Below are 17,012 nucleotides of genomic sequence, written 5' to 3'. Positions count from 1 at the left end.
GAATCATGCGCAAGACTGGAACTGGCTGTCGATTGTGCATTGGAGAATACAGACTACTTCTGCAATCTCTCCTCTTTCACATATATATATAATCTTTAACATTTATATAGCATTTTGCAATAATTAGGTGACTATTAATCCCATTTTTCACCGATGGGGAAACTGAGGCAGAGAGAGGTTAAGATACTTGCTGCAAGTCACTGGCAGAGATGGGAACAAACCCCAGGTGTCTTGAATCCCAGTTCCTGCATCCAAGTCTGAGAGAAATAAATACTGAAGGTTTTATTTTTTCTATCTTTGTCTTATCAGAACCTGATAAATTTAACAAATGAAAGCATTGCGAGTGTTTGTTTTACTAAATCCTAACTTGATTGTTTAGGGTGTATCTTATTTAAATAGCTCGGCAACATGAATATTAAGTATCCTATTGCAATGCACATCCAAACCGCATATTGCCTATGAATGCCAGTACTTCACCACATCTATGGTGCTATGAAGGTGCAATCTCTGGAGTCAAATGATTTGAACAGCAGAGACCGCAAGTCTGCTTTTCCCCTCTAGTAGCTGTCTGGAAATCTTGGGCTTTTTGTTTGCTTATAGCTTTTTATAGATCACATTATCTGCCTATGCTATAAAATTATTATTATAAAATTACACCCACAATTATTCCCTGTAACTACAGTATGAAGGAAAAGATAACCCACTTCACAGTATCACTGCCAGTTATGTCAACCAACAAGCAATTTATAGTCAGGTTCTAGCCAGTGACCAGTGTGCACATCACTAGCCCACGTTCCTGTGCGCGTTTTACTGTTATTGTCATCATTTCACTTTCATGTTGTATCTTGTCATAAATTAGATAGAAAGCTCACTGGGGCAGGGGCCACATCATCCTGTGTGTTTGTACAGAGCCTAACACATTAAGGGTGCCTGAGCCTGACTGAGGCCTTTGGGTGCTACTATAATAATAATAATTAACAGAAGAAGAAGTCCAACAGAAATATTACATGGCTGTGCATTCATGGCCAACACCACTTGGGACCTTGGCATGTTGGGGCACCATTATCTTAACAAAATCAAAACCCAAGATGAGTAGAAAAATGGTCTCTTTGTGGCAGGGTTTAATCCAGTTGCCCTAACCTAAATTAATAGTTGTATAAGAGCTTCCAATCAGCTCCCATTGCAATAAAATACACCAGCCCCCAATACTGTCCTAACAACTTTCTCTTGATACAAGCTATTGCTGGGCGCTATCCAACTTGTTATCAGTCCTGGCTCTCACCCCTGTATTCTAAGTGATGCCCTAGCCTGGATCACACTTTACTTTGCAGAGGCAGTGAGGCCATTACATTAGTGGAGCAAGTTACATGATGCCTTCTACACTGCTCTGATTGTGTCTGATTACACTCGAGTACATGACATGTCTTTACAGAGGAAAGCTGGACAAATATAGAAGTGTTTGCTTTCCCTCATTTGACTTACTTTCTAGACCATACCCTGCTCAGATTACTTACGTGAGTAGTACCACTGACTTATGTGGGACTACTCACAAGAACCAGCCATGCTTTGGCCCTTTATTTTCAGTTCAAGCAATGTCTCAGCTATCCGGCATAGGCAGACAACTTTTGGTGTAGCTCTTAATTCAAAGACAGGTTATTATTCAGTGTTCTTTTTTATTGCTATTTTTAATTGTTTGATAATCACCCAGCAGTGCAGTATTCTGAACGATACAGGAATAAAGACCACTGATCTGAATGAAAATGAATTGTATTATTATTATCCTGTGATATAGCCTTTATATTGAGATTATTGATTATTATTATTAAAAGCTGATCTACAAACAGAATATACAGCATAAATCATACTCAAATAACATAAAACAGGGGGTCTATATAGCATCCTTGCTTTCTGGTATTCTGTGGCAAGTAACTAGCTTGGCAAGTGAGCTCAGGCTCTGAGCCTGCAATGAACTCTGCATAGGTAGATCCTCACACCCATGGTGAATTTAATTGACACAGGGGTCTGCTTGCACTGACCTCATTGCCTAAGACTACAAATGAAAATACTTATTATATACTAAGCTTCTGTACTATGCAACACAGAGACACATTTAAAAAACAGGACAGACACTGTTGAGTTTGAGACCAAGCTTTGTTTTAGATCTACCAGAAGTATCATCAGCCTCTTTTATAGGGAATTTTAGCATAGGAGTAAGAATTTTTTCCAGTTAAAATTTGGAACATAACGACTCAGGCTGTCACTTAAATCAACAAAACTCTCTCACTGATTTTTATGAATAAAGACATACAATTAGCAGCCCATCAGGCAAATGGATCTCAGGGAAATGAAATGTACAATACACAATGGGATAGCCAATGTCCATAAACCAGAGTTTTTCTACACAAGCCAAGACAGATCAGGAAAGCAAGCAAGTCTCGTAAGTCCCAGAGTAATTCCAAACCAACCAACAAAAGAAACTCCGATGAAGAGAAAGTAATAGACTGTTCTTCCTTCACAGAAGTATGGCTATTTAGAAAAGTCTGAATGGATTTCACTCTGTAGAGTTACTGGTTCATTCTCCATTTGGGGAGGGAATAAAGAAGAGAAGAAAACAGCTCATGCATTACACACAGTGAACAAGCCTTACATTCTAAAATGCGTTACACACACACACAAACACTCTTCTTCAGGCAACCACTTACAGAAACACAAAGTTCCTCTGCATAACAGACTACGTAATGAGAGCTGGTCAAATAGCACTGAACATTTTTTGTGAGCTACTAAGTGAAATACATAATGAATTCTGGGGCACAATGTTTCCAAACCAATTATTTGTTTTGTATGAGTCAAGAACTCAAAAGTTAGAAAATGCCAGAATTAATGTTTCCTTAATTTGTCCCCGTTGAGATTATGTATTATGATATTGTGTTTAATTACATTATCATATGCTATTTTTTCCACAAGATCCCTTCTTCATTCAGTGCACACAATGGACAGTGCTCACTCACTTTTGTTTACTCCTCATTGTTCCAGGTCTTATTTGCTGCACACTAATTGAACCTGCTCTGAAGGAACTCCCTAGAAAGAAATTGATAATTCTGGAATTTCCTAACTTTTGAGTGCTTGAATTGCAACGTAATTATTCTCCTATAACACAGTTTTTGTATGTTTAACTTCCTAGGTTTTTAAAGAAGCAAACTGAAAAAAATTCCACACTCATGAAAAATGCCCATGAAACCCCCCCATGAAAAACACGTCATGGACCGTGAAATCTGGTGTCCCCCTGTGAAATCTGGTCTTTTGTATGCTTTTACCCTATACTATACAGATTTCACTGGGGGAGACCAGTGTTTCTCAAATTGGGGATCCTGACCCAAAAGGGAGTTGCGGGGGGGGAGGGGTAACAAGGTTCTTTTAGGGGGGTTGTGGTATTGACACCCTTATTTCTGCACTGCTTTCAGAGCTGGGCAGTCAGAGAGTGGTGGCTGTTGGCCAGGCGCCCAGCTCTGAAGGCAGCTCCCTGCCAGCAGCAGCACAGAAGTAGGGTGGCAATACCATGCCACTGTTACTTCTGCGCTGCTACCTTCAGAGTTGGGTGTCCAGAGAGCAGCGGCTGCTGACTGAGGGCCCAGCTCTGCAGGCAGCAATGCAGAAGGGTGGCAATACCATACCATGCCAGCCTTACTTCTGCGCAAGTCCTGATGGCAGCTCTGCCTTCAGAGCTGGGCTCCCAGCCAGCAGCCACCGCTCTCCGCCTGCCCAGCTCTGAAGGCAGCTCCACCGCCAGCAGCAACACAGAAGTAAGGGTAGCAGCACCACACCCCTCCCTACAATAACCTTGTGACCCCCCCCCAATTCCTTTATGGGTCAGGACCCCTACAATTACAACACCATGACATTTCAGTTTTAAATAGCTGAAATCATGAAATTTACAATTTTAAAAATCCTATGACCGTGAAATTGACCAAAGTGGACCATGAATTTGGCAGGGCCCTAATTATGTGGCATTATATTGATACCCATGTGGGTCATCAGAGGGGTGGAATCTTTAGATGCATTGCACAGACTTCAGCCTTTAAAGGAGTAACTAATAGCAGGACTGTAATAGGCCACCATGCTCCATGTGGAACAGCATGGGGGATGAGATACTTTGCCAGAGGGTTTCACAGATATGTGCTGACAGAAGAGGAATAGTGAGACTTAGGAATCTTCCATTCCAAGCTCTGGAGGGAAGTGCGCTCTAGTGGGCATAGCCTCTTCTGGCCATTTCCTCTAAGCTTGACTCCTTCTGCCTCGTCCTTTTCAACCTGTCCCTGACCCAGTCCAGTCTCTTCCTCACACCTGTCTCTTTGTCCCAAGTCCTCTCGCTGATCGAGTCCCAGTCTCCACTCCTCTAGCTTCTCATCCCAGTACTAGTCTCTTTACCCAGCTAGTTCTATTCTTCCCCTCCAGGCTCACTGTCTGATTCCTAGTTTCTTCTCCTTCCCACACCCAGCTCAAGTCTCCTTGTCCAGCCGTTCCCAGGTTTTCCTCCCAACTCTTTGTCCAATCTGTCTCTCCCCTCCCCACCCACTGGCTCACAGTCCTGGTCTCCCTCCCCAGACTTCTTATCCAATCTCAGTCTCCCCACCCAACCCTTTGTGGTTTCTTTTCCAAGTCTCTTTGGCCAGCCACTCACAGGTCTCCCCAGCTCCTTGTCAGATCTATCTCTCCCGCTACACTCCTGGCCCTGTTCTTTGCATTAGTTCATAGTCCAGTTTCCTTGTCCACCCAGCCCCAATCTCCCCCTCTCTCCCCAGCTCCACATCCAGTCTCATTGTTCTCCCCACAACAAGCCAACTGGGTCCCAGTCCCCCATATTTCCCTCATAGGCTCCCAGTCTTTCCCCTTCCTCCAGCACCCAGGATGAGTTTCTCTCTTCCTTCTCCCGTCCCAGTTTTACTAGACTCCTTGTCCCACTCTACTCCTTTTCCTCCCTCCAGCCTGGTTTCTGTCCCCAGGGCGTCATTAAGAGTACAGCAGAGACAGGCTTTCTGCTCTCAATTCCAATGCCCAGCCCCACCCTGTCCTCGAGCACCTGGAAGCACAATTACAGGGAAAATCCTTCTGATCCACTGCAGCCTTAGGCTGGAGCATGCTAAGGCACTCTGTAGGGCTGGTGCATGCACAGAGGGATCAGCACTATGTAAGCACTGTCAGGATGAGCTCCGCCCTGACATCTGGTGGTGAGGTGTGGCAAGTTGTGGAAAAGAACTTCAGGGGCCAATCTCATTTGCATAGGCACACCCACCCAGCCTAGAAAGAGGCCATAGCTGCCCAAATGGTCACTTTGGCTGCTGTGGGATCCCCAGTTTCTCTGTTATTGGGGCAGGAAGAATAAATTGTTATTACCCTGATTATGGGAACTGTGCTTGGAACTGTACTTGGCCTTTTGTTATGATGGAGGGACTCACCATCAACTAAGTAGCACTCGCTAGGCAAGGGTCATGGGTTCCAAAACTGTGTGAATAGAGAGAGGTTGGGGACAAGTATTAATACTTGGTGGCATGGGCCCCTTGGTGAGGGCCTTACATGCTAATTGCACTTCCTCCTCTCTCCACTGTGGAATATCAGAGCTAATTTTGATTTCATTAGAAGTCTAGTTACAGGCCACTGAGCTCACTTTGGGCTAATAGTGCACCAGCACTGAGGCTCCCCTACTACATGCTGAATTCACCTAAGAGCTGAAATCACTGAGCGTTGTGTTAAGTAGTGGAGGAGCCCGAAGATATATTGTGGAGCAGTTCATAGGACGGCGGGAGCTGCTGGTGGGACGTGGAGCAGTTTGTGGACCGGCTGGTGGAGCAGTTCAGCGGGAGCTGCTTGTGGGCCGTAGAGCGGAGCTGAGCGAAGCCATTCGTGGGGCGGCTGGCGGAGCAGAGCCCTATGGAGCTGTGGGGCGGTCAGCTTCAGATCATGTAAGGTGCCTCTGACCCCCGCTCCCATCTCCACCCAGGTTGGGAGGTAAAGCTCTGCAAATAAACTTTCGAACTCTGGGGCTGCCCTGACCAGGGACAGAGACTTTTGCGTCATTGGACTTTTGGGACTTTGGGTGATTTGGGGTTGCTGGACTCAAGAACCAAAGGGAAAGGGCATGCCCCAATTTGCCTGGGGTGGGTTTTTTTGCTCATCGGTTGTGTTATGAATCCTGTTGGTGGTGTTTCCCCAACATAATGCCACATTGTTTCTCTCTGTAGCTTTTTGCTACACTCAGACTCTGTGCTTGCGAGAGGGGAAGTATTGCCTCTTGGAGGCGCCCAGCGGGGGTGGTACCTATTTGTCCCAGGTCAGTGGGTGGGGGCTCGAGCCGGTTGGCATTGTGTTATTGGAATGGATCCCCTAGATATCGAACCCGGCCCTTGTTGCTGCCACAGAAGGGTTACAACTAGAAGCTGTGATGGGTGGGACCATGCTGCTAAAAATCAAATAATTCTCTACTGGGCATGTGTGAACTGCAATTTTTCACTGGCTTATAACTTTGCCAAATTTGGGCAGGTTTTGACGGGGGTGGTAAAAGGGATCCCTGATGCAAAGGCCCCTTCTCTGACTTATGTGAACTCCCTGCTTCAAAGCATGGAGGAACTAGAACATTGCAAAGATATCTGGAGGGAAAATTTCAGCCCTAATGGTCATCGTTTGGCAAAGTTATAAGCAACCAAAAACAAGGCCTTGTAATGGGAAGTATCAGGCTACCTTAATAATAGGCGGTACCTACCAGTCCTAGCTATAGTATGGTCAAATTTAAATTAGTTTTGTGATTAAATAAATTATGTTTTGGGATGAAATTGGAAAGTGACCATCAGTGACCAACTGTAAAATGCACATTGACAGTGAGAAATAATAAATAATGAGAAAATTAAATTATAATAGTTTGCATCTAAAATCTTTTGTGTAAAGTGTTTAGTGAAAAAAATGACAAAAATTAAAACTCTGCAGCTAACAAAGAATTTTTATGAATTGAGTAAGGCCAGATTTCATTAACTCCCCATTTCAAATTCTACTTCCTGTTAGTGTCAGATCCAGAATCTTTCCTTCTCTGTTGCTACAGAACCAGAACACTTTCCTATCATCTCTTGCCAGTCACTGGGCAGAAAACAAACAAATGGCCCAATCCTGCAAGCTTTCCATGTGCACAATTCACTTGCAAGTTAACGGGAGTCCTATGTATAGAGTACCAACCACACCAGGCCCAGGATATTCTGTTTCCCAATGGGATGGTACATTTTACAATCTATTTCACTTTCTGTTTGAATATCATTCTATTATTATTATTAAACATACCCTGAAACTCTACTTCAATTGTCACACACTGGCCACATTCCTCAGTCTGACAAATTTACTGTGTGCTACTCAAGTGGCACAAAGTGCATTTAAACCACCTGGGTTTTACTCCTACACCAGAGGTGGGCAAACGACGGCCCACAGGACCCGGCCCCGAGCTCCTGTCCCGGGAGGCTAGCCCCCAGCCCGTCCCTCACTTTCCCTCCTCCCCTGCAGCCTCGGCGCAAGGCTCTGGGAGGCCGGGCAGCGCAGTTGCAGAGCCACAGTCTGACCCGGTGCTCTGGGTGGTGCGGCTGGAGCGCCGCCAGCCACTGGTGCTCCAGGCAGCGCGGTAAGGGGGCAGGGAGCAGGGGGGGTTGGATAGAGGGCAGGGAAGTTGGGGGTGGTGGTCCGGGGATGTGGGTGTGGACAGAGGTCAGGGCAGTCAGAGAGTGGGGAACAGGGGGGTTCAATGGGGCAGGGGTCCCCGGGGGGTAGTCAGGAAGGAGAGGGGAGGTTGGATGGGGCAGCGGGGGGCAATCAGGGGCAATGGTTCCGGAGGCAGTCAGGGAACAGGGAGAAGGGGTGGTTGGATAGGGCAGGGGTCCCAGGGGGAAAGTCAGGAATGAGAGCGGGGGTTGGATGGGGTGGCAGGGGGAAGTCAGGGGTGGGGTTCCGGGAGTGCTCAGGGGACAGGGAGCAGGGGGTGGTGGATGGGGTAGGAGTCCCGGGGGTGGGGGGGGGAGATCAGGCAATGGGGGGGGGATTGGACGGGGCAGGAGTCCCAGGGGAGCCGTCAGGGGGCGAGAAGCAGGGGAGGTCAGATAGGAGGCGGGGGCTGGGCCACGCCTGGCTGTTTGGGGAGACCGGCCCTCCATACAATTTTGGAAACCCGATGTGGCCCTCAGGCCAAAAAGTTTGCCTGCCCCTGCCCTAGACAATTCACACTGTGCAGAGCTTATGCCAGCAGCATAGAATAGGCCTCCTGCCACTCTGACTTCCACTGGGGCTAAGAGGCTGGGGGTCAGGAAGCCACAGCCTACGCCTTCTGGCTGCCACTGTTCACTATGTCAGAGTTGTGCTAGGATGCATCAGAGAATCAAAAATAGACTTTACTTAGAAATGTTGGGCCAAATTCTATTCTCAGTTACATCCATTGCAAACCCCATGGAAGTGAAGGGAATTGGAGAGGTACAACTGAGAACAAAGTTTGGCCATGCATAAAGAGGCCATATGTCTTGATTTTTCATATGAAGTCCAAATGTCCCAAGAACTTGCTTGGGGACACCTGAAATGTCCTGTTTTGATTACATAAAAAACATTTGGTTTTGTAATAATTACCATTTTTCTTCCTGCTAAATTAAACAGAATTTGCTCTGTTTACTGGGGGCAACCAGTCTAGTGAAATGAGCATTCAGCACAATGAGCAGTGCGTAGAGTGAAGAGAACAGTCAAATGAGCTGCTGTTTTGCTCTACATGAACATTAATCACACCTGTTCAATGTTTCATGATGAACACATTCAGAACCCTAAATTACTCAATAAACTCCTCCACTCCAAGAAATATGCCTGTGTCTCTACTGAGTCAGAAGGTAGCACTAGCAATCACCAGTGCAGACAAATAAATTATGTGCTTTTGTCTTCTAGAAAAGAATTCCTTGACCCTAAAAAGTATTGCAACAAACGTGTCCCTTTTCAAAATTTTGTTACATTCGCTATACATAATTGTCAAATAACATGAAATATAAATCACAGTGTTGGGGAAGCTCTGGCATGAAATTTTACAGCCCAATCTACGTCATCACAATGTAATGTAATGTGCATCACCAAGACAAACTAATATATTTCAAATTACGTTCACATTTAAGCAAGTGTAATATACGAGCTATGACACAAACAGCATAAAAATATTTAGAGCTCCTGCAACAGGTATTACATATGACTTTACGTACAACAACTCTTTCCAAATCTTATTGATAGTGAACTGTTCACAGGCTGAATTACAATGATTAACCCCGAAACGCGACAATTGGTGTAGTCCTCCAAGATGGGCAGTTACTCCACTCTTGATCATTGCTAAAATGTCTGTTCATACTTGCACTGATCTCTCTGATTTCAGAGGGGCTAGACTGTCACTCCGCCCTATGCGGCTCTGCAGGGGAGTAAGGAGCCAACAGGGCCCCATTCCACTGCATGGTACAGGATTTATCCACACTGTGAGTCCAGGAACAGTTGTGGGGAGAACAGGCTCCATACAGCTGCTACTCACCCACTGTGAGCAAGTGGGAAGGGAGGAGGTGAGGATAGAGGCAGAGAGGGAGTTGTGAGGACTGGAGAGCAGGCAAAGCCACAGCTCTGTCCACGCAAACACCTACTACCAGAGCTGGTTGAACAGGAGAAGCAAAACATGAGCTGTGGAGAAACAGTCAGAGGGGTACCTCTGAGCCGCAAATCCTTCCTGTGACTCCTCATGGGGCAACACAACTACATGCCGCCCTCTACTCAATTCTAACCCAAAGGGCCCAATTCTGCCTCCTTCTCACTCTGGTAAGTACCTTAACCCATTAATAGTGTTCCTGAGGTCGACAGAACCACTGGCAGGGTCAGGTGCTACTCACCATGAGTAAAGATGGCAGAATCTGCCGCAAAATGTACAGATTAACTCAAACACACAATAATGAGCGGACAAAATCTTACTCCTAATTCTTTAAACCTTGTATGTCCCGCACCATGGAAGTAGTTAACTTGCCTCTGAACCACAATTGTCTCAGAAGCTTAAAAAAGGAGTAGAGTTAACTTAAAAACCAGGCATTTTCAGTCACATGCAACAATTTCCATAAGTCTGTCCATAACATGTTTCCCTGATTTGAAAATGTTGCCACAGTGTCACATACATTGCAACATGAGGATACCCTATAAAATGAGATGCATATCTTGATGGTTATTCCTGAGAGAATAAATTGAATGGCTCTTAAAAAAAAAAGGAGAAAAAAAGCATATCTCAAATTCTTTCCTAGCTATACTCCAATGTGTGGTATCCCTCATGGAATTTCAATAGACTAATCTAGCACAGACTTTATATTAAGTAGCTTTGGATAACTGCAAACAAGTATACAGTGAAGAGGTCAGACTCTGCAATAGGTTGGGTTAATATATAAGCAGAAAACATAGGCAAGGATAAATCAACATAGGATCAATTTGCAACCTACTTTTTTCTGGTGAAACATGAGCCTTAGCTTGCCCCCTCACAAGCCTGCATGCGGAACCATCTCCTGCGCAGATTCCACAGTTGTCTTCCTTGGCATTACTCCCAAGTTGTCGATCACAGCCTACTGCCTGCCAACAGCAACACCACAGTCAGAAGAGGGCAAAGCTATAGTAGACATGCTCAGGTTTCTGGAATTTCATTTATTATGTTATCCTTTTGATTTTATGAGCTGGCCTCATTCTTTCAAAGCATACCTTGCTTTTCAAATTTAAGCCACATAGGGTCTTAAAAGCAATTTCTATGATTTTAATGATGAGCTACAACAATCAAATACATTAAGATATCCAAGCACAGAAATACAGGAGTCACTTTCCCACTGTTTTTCCAAATGTATAAAGCTGGGTGTTATTCGCTATAACATAGAAGGGTCAGCTGTTACTTGGTTATTTAGAATTTGTCTTTCATCACCTGCTAAATTCAGTCTGAGAGAAGAAAATCATTTAAACAACCAAAGCTAAATATTAAAGAAGCACATTGGTTTTAGATCCGTAGTTAAGAAACTCTTGGCAGTTTTCATGATCTAATATCTTGGTTTTTCACAATTTAACTGATATGGGCCCAGATCACTAGATACATTTTTTTTCCAGTTAGTTAGTTCACATCAGTTATTTTGGATTTAGAAAACCCTAAAGGTTTCAGTTCTGTTTTATCTGAGTTTATTTTGTGCCCCTGTCTCCAAACTAAACTTCTTAATGCTGATGCAAATTCTACCTATGGGAAAAAAATCTTCAGAAAAGCAAAGTGTTAAAGCAGGCTCCTTGAAAAAATGTTAAATGAAAACCCTCCAAACTATAAAGCACACAGATGTTATATCTGTCCATTTTTATTTGAATCAGTTTCTTCATAAGAAATATGGGGCTCAGGAGGGAAAACAGTTGAAGAGCAGTACACAGAATTTATTAAAAAGGTCTATTTGTTGAAAGGGAGATCAATATTTTGTCCCACATTTTTTTCACCTGAGATTTTGTACCAAGCCATGTGCAGGTGGCATCAAATATTAAGTAACATGTTAAGTACTATCTTGCAGCCTTAAGCCTGCCTTGTATGACAAGCTGCTCTAAGCAAGTACACCCCAAAGGTGCAGCTAATCCATTATAGAGAGAAATTCTTTGCAAACCCAAAAGTGACAGTGTGAAAAATGCCGTGGAAACTCACAACTTACAGCCGAGTTAAAACTGTGAAATTGGCCCATACGTTCCCTTTGCCATATAAAAATGCATGGAAGGGGCAAGGTTAGCTGCCAAGAAATGACACATGCTTTCCTTGGAGAATTAGGGATGGAGTCAGCACATAAAAGGCAGAGTCCTACAATTTCTGTGTAAGCCAGAGATCCATGAACATAGAAGGCCCAAATCATGCAGACAGGTGCTGGAACTAGGGGTGTTGCCACACCTCCTGACTTGATGTGGTTTCCATCATATACATGATTTACACTTTGGTTCAGTGGTTCCCAGCACTCCCACTGCAGGCAGATCCATAGCCAGACATGAAGAGGTGGAGCTGCACCATGTCTATGATTTTGTTCCCCTCTGTGCTACATGGTAGAGAGGCACAAATAGCACATTTTGCTTGGTAGTTCAGAACTGGGTAATGTGTCACAACTTGCTGAGTGGCAGGAATCTAAAGGATGTAACCAAGGAACCCTCTTGGGCTAGCCAGCTTCTACCTCCTCCCTCCCAGCAAAAGGGCCATCTGGGGGAACTGGAGCCTCATGACTGGATCCTGAGTGTTGGGGACACACAGTGGTTGCCTCACCACAAATTTGGACCCCTTAGACTTTTGCTTTGAAGGAGACCACAAATATTTTATTAGATAGCTGGGTAACAGATATTTGAGATTCTGACTACTCAGCTATGGTTTATTGCTTAAACCAAGCAGGACTGTTTGGCATTGCTATATAATTAATGAGTAGCAGAATCAACATTAACTTGCTTTTGAAGATCAAAAAACAAGTGAAAGATAAGATACAAGAAATAAGGGAGAAGGAGCGATAAGGAAAAGGGGAAGGAAGCATTGTGAAAAAAGAGAAAGGAGGAGAGCGTAGGGAGACGCAAGTGTCTCAGGACAGTACCCATTAATTTAGCATTTTACTGTTAACAAAGAAACAATCAGTGTTTCAGCTCTGTTATTCCTGTCTCCAGGAGGCTTACCAGCCTTCTCTGAATCTCAAATCCACAGCTGAAAGGAAGCAGCTCCAGAACTGGAACAAAATGATGGGAAGGCCAGGAGGCTTCTCAGAGTTACTGGACTAGATTCTGTCCTCAGAGTGGCTTACAGTCCTCTTGAGACAAAGGACAGTCTCCCTGAAGTCAGTGGTAGAATTCCACCAATTCCAAGGGATCAGGATTTGCCCCATTGACTTCAATGGAAGGTGCATACAATTAGCTGAGTTCTGAATTAAGGTGAATGGCAAAACTAGGGTTCAGTATGAAAGGCTCAACACTGTTCCTACTCAGGTCAGTGGGAGATTTACTATTTGTCTCAGAGAGAGCTGAACTGGTGGCAGAAAAACAAAAACAAAGCAAACCCTCAACTGATCTGCAACTACAGATTGTTTATGACTACTAAACAGTGTGGAGCATGACACACTGCAATTTTGGGCACATTTTTGGGGCGCAACTCTTCAACTGATCAAGGCATTTTCCTTACCATTCTATGGAACATATGCTCCTCTATGTACATATGAAGTTGACTAGCAGAAAAAGGGTTATGAATATGCAAAGCAAAGAAAGCAGACTTCCAAATGCCTGCCTTTTAGGCTCTGATCTTTGATTTCCTCGTTAACTGTTTTAAGAAACAAAACTTGTCAATTCTTAACCCAAGGTCAGATGGTTTCTGAATTGGTTTTCTCTAATCTAGACATTATTTTGTATACTGTGATATCAAGATAGAAAGAAAAACTTAGTTTAGGTGTACCAGGAAAGTGCTTACTTAAAAGGAAGTGGCTTTAGTATCATGGTAAGTACTGCTGCAGAATAATACATTTCCAAGAAGAAACTTTTCTTTTTCTGCAAGTATAAAGGACTTTGGTGTGTGCTAACCTGAGAGGTTTAAACCCAGTATTAATTTAAAAAAGAAATACGTGCCAGTCTTGAGCAATTATGCACAGGTCTATAAGAGGGTGCAAAACAATTTAGACAATGTTGCCCATAAACAGCTTAACCCATGAAAAGTTGTAGAAGATGACAAATGCTGCCAACATCATACATCAGGACTGGGTTAAGGATTTAAAAGCCAGGACCTCGGATCTTATACTATGAATCTACCACCTTAGATAAAAGACTGGATGTAAAATTTTACAGAGCCTAGGATGCTTTTATAACTTCCACTAAATGCCCATCTGCATCTCTAGGTGCCTAAATATGTTTGAAAATTTGGACCTTAGTCCCTTTGGAAATTTTACCTCAGGTCCATTACTTCAGAGGTAGAATCAGACTCATAACCCTCAATACTTGGTCCAGCCACTAGAGGGGGACAAAGAGTTACAGTGCGTTAATGTGTTACATTTGCATATGCTTTATAAGGCAGAGAAGGGGTATGTTCTTGAGAAGGAGGATGATCCAGTGGTCAGGGCACAGGGCTGCAACTTGGGTTCAATTTCCTTCTCCACCACAGACTTCCTGTGTGACCTTGGGCAAGTCATTTAGTCTTTTGGGATATATCTACACTGCTATAAAAAGTCCACAGCACCGAGCATTGGCCTGCTAAACCCAGGGTTGTGAGTTCAATCCTTGAGGGGACCATTTGGGGCAAAAATTGGGGATTGGCCCTGCTTTGAGCAGGGGGTTGGACTAGATGATCTCCTGAGGTCCCTTCCAACCCTGATATTCTATGAGTCTATGAGTCTATGAGTCTCGGAGCCTGGGCCAATGGACTTGGGCTTATGGGGCGTAGACTGTGGGGCTAAAAATTGCAGTGTTCGGGCTTGTGCTGGAACCCAGCCTCTGAGACCCTCCCTCCTCATAGGATATCAGAGTCCGGGCTCCACCATGAGACTGAATTTCTACACTGTGATTTTATAGCCCTGCAGCCCAAGCCCTGTGAGCCTGAGTCAACTGACCCAGGCCAGCCATGGGTCTTTTATCACAGTGTAGACATACCCTTTGGGCCTCAGTTCCTCAGCTGTAAAATGGGATAACAACACTTCCCTACCTCACCAGCATGTTGTAAGGATAAATACACTAAAGGTTGTGAGGCTGTCAGGTACTACAGTGATGGGGGCCATCAGGGCTTGATTAACCATTTGTGGGCCCAGTGCCAAATATATTTGTGGGCCCCTGTCATAAATATAAAGGGAACGGTAAACCCCTTTAAAATCCCTCCTGGCCAGAGGAAAAATCCTCTCACCTGTAAAGGGTTAAGAAGCTAGGATAACCTCGCTGGCATCTGACCAAAATGACCAATGAGGAGACAAGTTTCAGAGTAACAGCCGTGTTAGTCTGTATTCGCAAAAAGAAAAGGAGTACTTGTGGCATCTTAGAGACTAACCAATTTATTTGAGCGTAAGCTTTCGTGAGCTACAGCTCACTTCATCGGATGCATACTGTGGAAAGTGTAGAAGATCTTTTTATACACACAAAGCATGAAAAAATACCTCCCCCCACCCCACTCTCCTGCTGGTAATAGCTTATCTAAAGTGATCATTCTCCCTACAATGTGTATGATAACCAAGTTGGGCCATTTCCAGCACAAATCCAGGTTTTCTCTCTCCCCTCACCCCCCCCCCCACACACACACAATGAGGAGACAAGATACTTTCAAAAGCTGGGGGGAGGGAAAAACAAAGGGTCTGTCTGTGTGATGCTTTTGCCAGGGACAGAACAGGAATGGAGTCTTAGAATGTAGTAAGTAATCTAGCTAGATATGCGTTAGATTATGATTTTTTTAAATGGCTGAGAAATTAAGCTGTGCTGAATAGAATGGATATTCCTGTCTGTGTGTCTTTTTGTAACTTAAGGTTTTACCTAGAGGGATTCTCTATGTTTTGAATCTAATTACCCTGTAAGGTAATTACCATCCTGATTTTACAGAGGTGATTCTTTTTATTATTACTTCTTTTTTACTGTTACTTCTATTCAAGAACTGAATGCTTTTTTTTATTGTTCTTAAGATCCAAGGGTTTGGGTCTGTGGTCACCTATGCAAATTGGTGAGGATTTTTATCAAACCTTCCCCAGGAAGTGGGGTGCAAGGGTTGGGAGGATTCTGGGGGGAAAGACATTTCCAAACAACACTTTTCTAATAAATAAACCCAGATAAATGTTTGGTGGTGGTAGTGGAAGTCCAAGGGCAAAGGGTAAATAGTTTATACCTTGGGGAAGTTTTAACCTAAGCTGGTAAAAGTAAGCTTAGGAGGTTTTCATGCAGGTCCCCACATCTGTACCCTAGAGTTCAGAGTGGAGAAGGAACCTTCAGAGCCCCCATGGCGAGGCAGGGGCCAGGGGCAAGAGCACAGCAGGACAAAGGGAGGGAGTGGTCCCCAGAACGAGGCAGAGGCCAGGGGGAAACGCACAGTTGGACCAGGGTGGCGGTCAGTTCCTGGAGTAAGGCAGGGGCCAGAGGAAAGCACAAGGGGCGGGGGGCAGAGAGGATCCCCCATCAGGGTGGCACGGAGCCGGTACCTACCTCTCTCCACTGGAGCTGGGTCTTTGAGAGCGGGGAGGCTGGTTGCAGTTACTCCTGTAACCAGACTTTTAGTGTCCAGTCAGCAGTGCTACTCACAAGATTATAGTTAAGTATATGTGTACATATTTTGCTGGATCAAGGCCTTAATGAACATGGCATACATAATAGGTCAATGTTTTCCAATGTGGATGCCTGAAGTTAGCCTCTTAGATCTGTATTTTGATACCTATATAGAGCTGGCCTGAATTTCAGAGTTGCTGAGCACGAACTAATCCCACAAAAACCTGTAGAAGCTGCAGGTTGCTTGGCATCTTTGAAAGTCAGGCCACTTCTACTTGAGTGACAAAATATGCATTTTGGAGCCTAACTTTAGACACTCAGGTTTGAAAATTTTGGCCAAGGGTTTTATTGAAAAATAGTCAGAAATCACTAATTTGGGATAAACATTTAAAACAGGTAGTGTTATATTTTGTTTCAGGAGAGAAATTCAGTGTGGAATCCAGCAATATGCAATAATGAATTACCTTCCTCAGCTTGATACTCCATGTCAGCCAGCCAGAAAGGTCTGAAGATTTTAATGATTAAGGCATTTGTTAGGGTTAATCTACCCCATATTGTTGGCTATTTACAGAGCAAAGGGATCAACTATAAATATTATAGGCAGACTGGGAGAACATCTGCAGGCTTTCGGGGCATATTCAGAAATAATGATATTAGGTGATTTTAACATAGATTGCATAAATGAAACAAGTGACAATATAAGCTGTGTAATGTAAGAATAGGGACCATATTAAGTTATAAAAGAACCAACATGACATAAT

General features: G+C 44.1%; 1 protein-coding gene across 5 annotated transcripts in view; it reads right to left on the bottom strand.

The window, feature by feature from the left end:
• The window catches only part of ADAMTSL3 (ADAMTS like 3), a 279,327-nt gene that overhangs the window by 99,988 nt on the left and 162,327 nt on the right, over positions 1-17,012 (bottom strand). For all 5 annotated transcript variants that reach the window (XM_073304072.2, XM_073304073.2, XM_073304071.2 and 2 more), the window contains exon 7: positions 10,509-10,635. In XM_073304072.2, coding sequence (XP_073160173.1) covers positions 10,509-10,635 — 127 coding nt within the window. The remainder of the gene's footprint in view (positions 1-10,508; positions 10,636-17,012) is intronic.

This window comes from Lepidochelys kempii, chromosome 10, assembly GCF_965140285.1.
Source record: "Lepidochelys kempii isolate rLepKem1 chromosome 10, rLepKem1.hap1, whole genome shotgun sequence".
Taxonomy (NCBI): Eukaryota; Metazoa; Chordata; order Testudines; family Cheloniidae; genus Lepidochelys; species Lepidochelys kempii.
The sequence above is the reverse complement of the archived record's forward strand: the minus strand, read 5'-3'. Positions and strand labels throughout refer to the sequence as shown.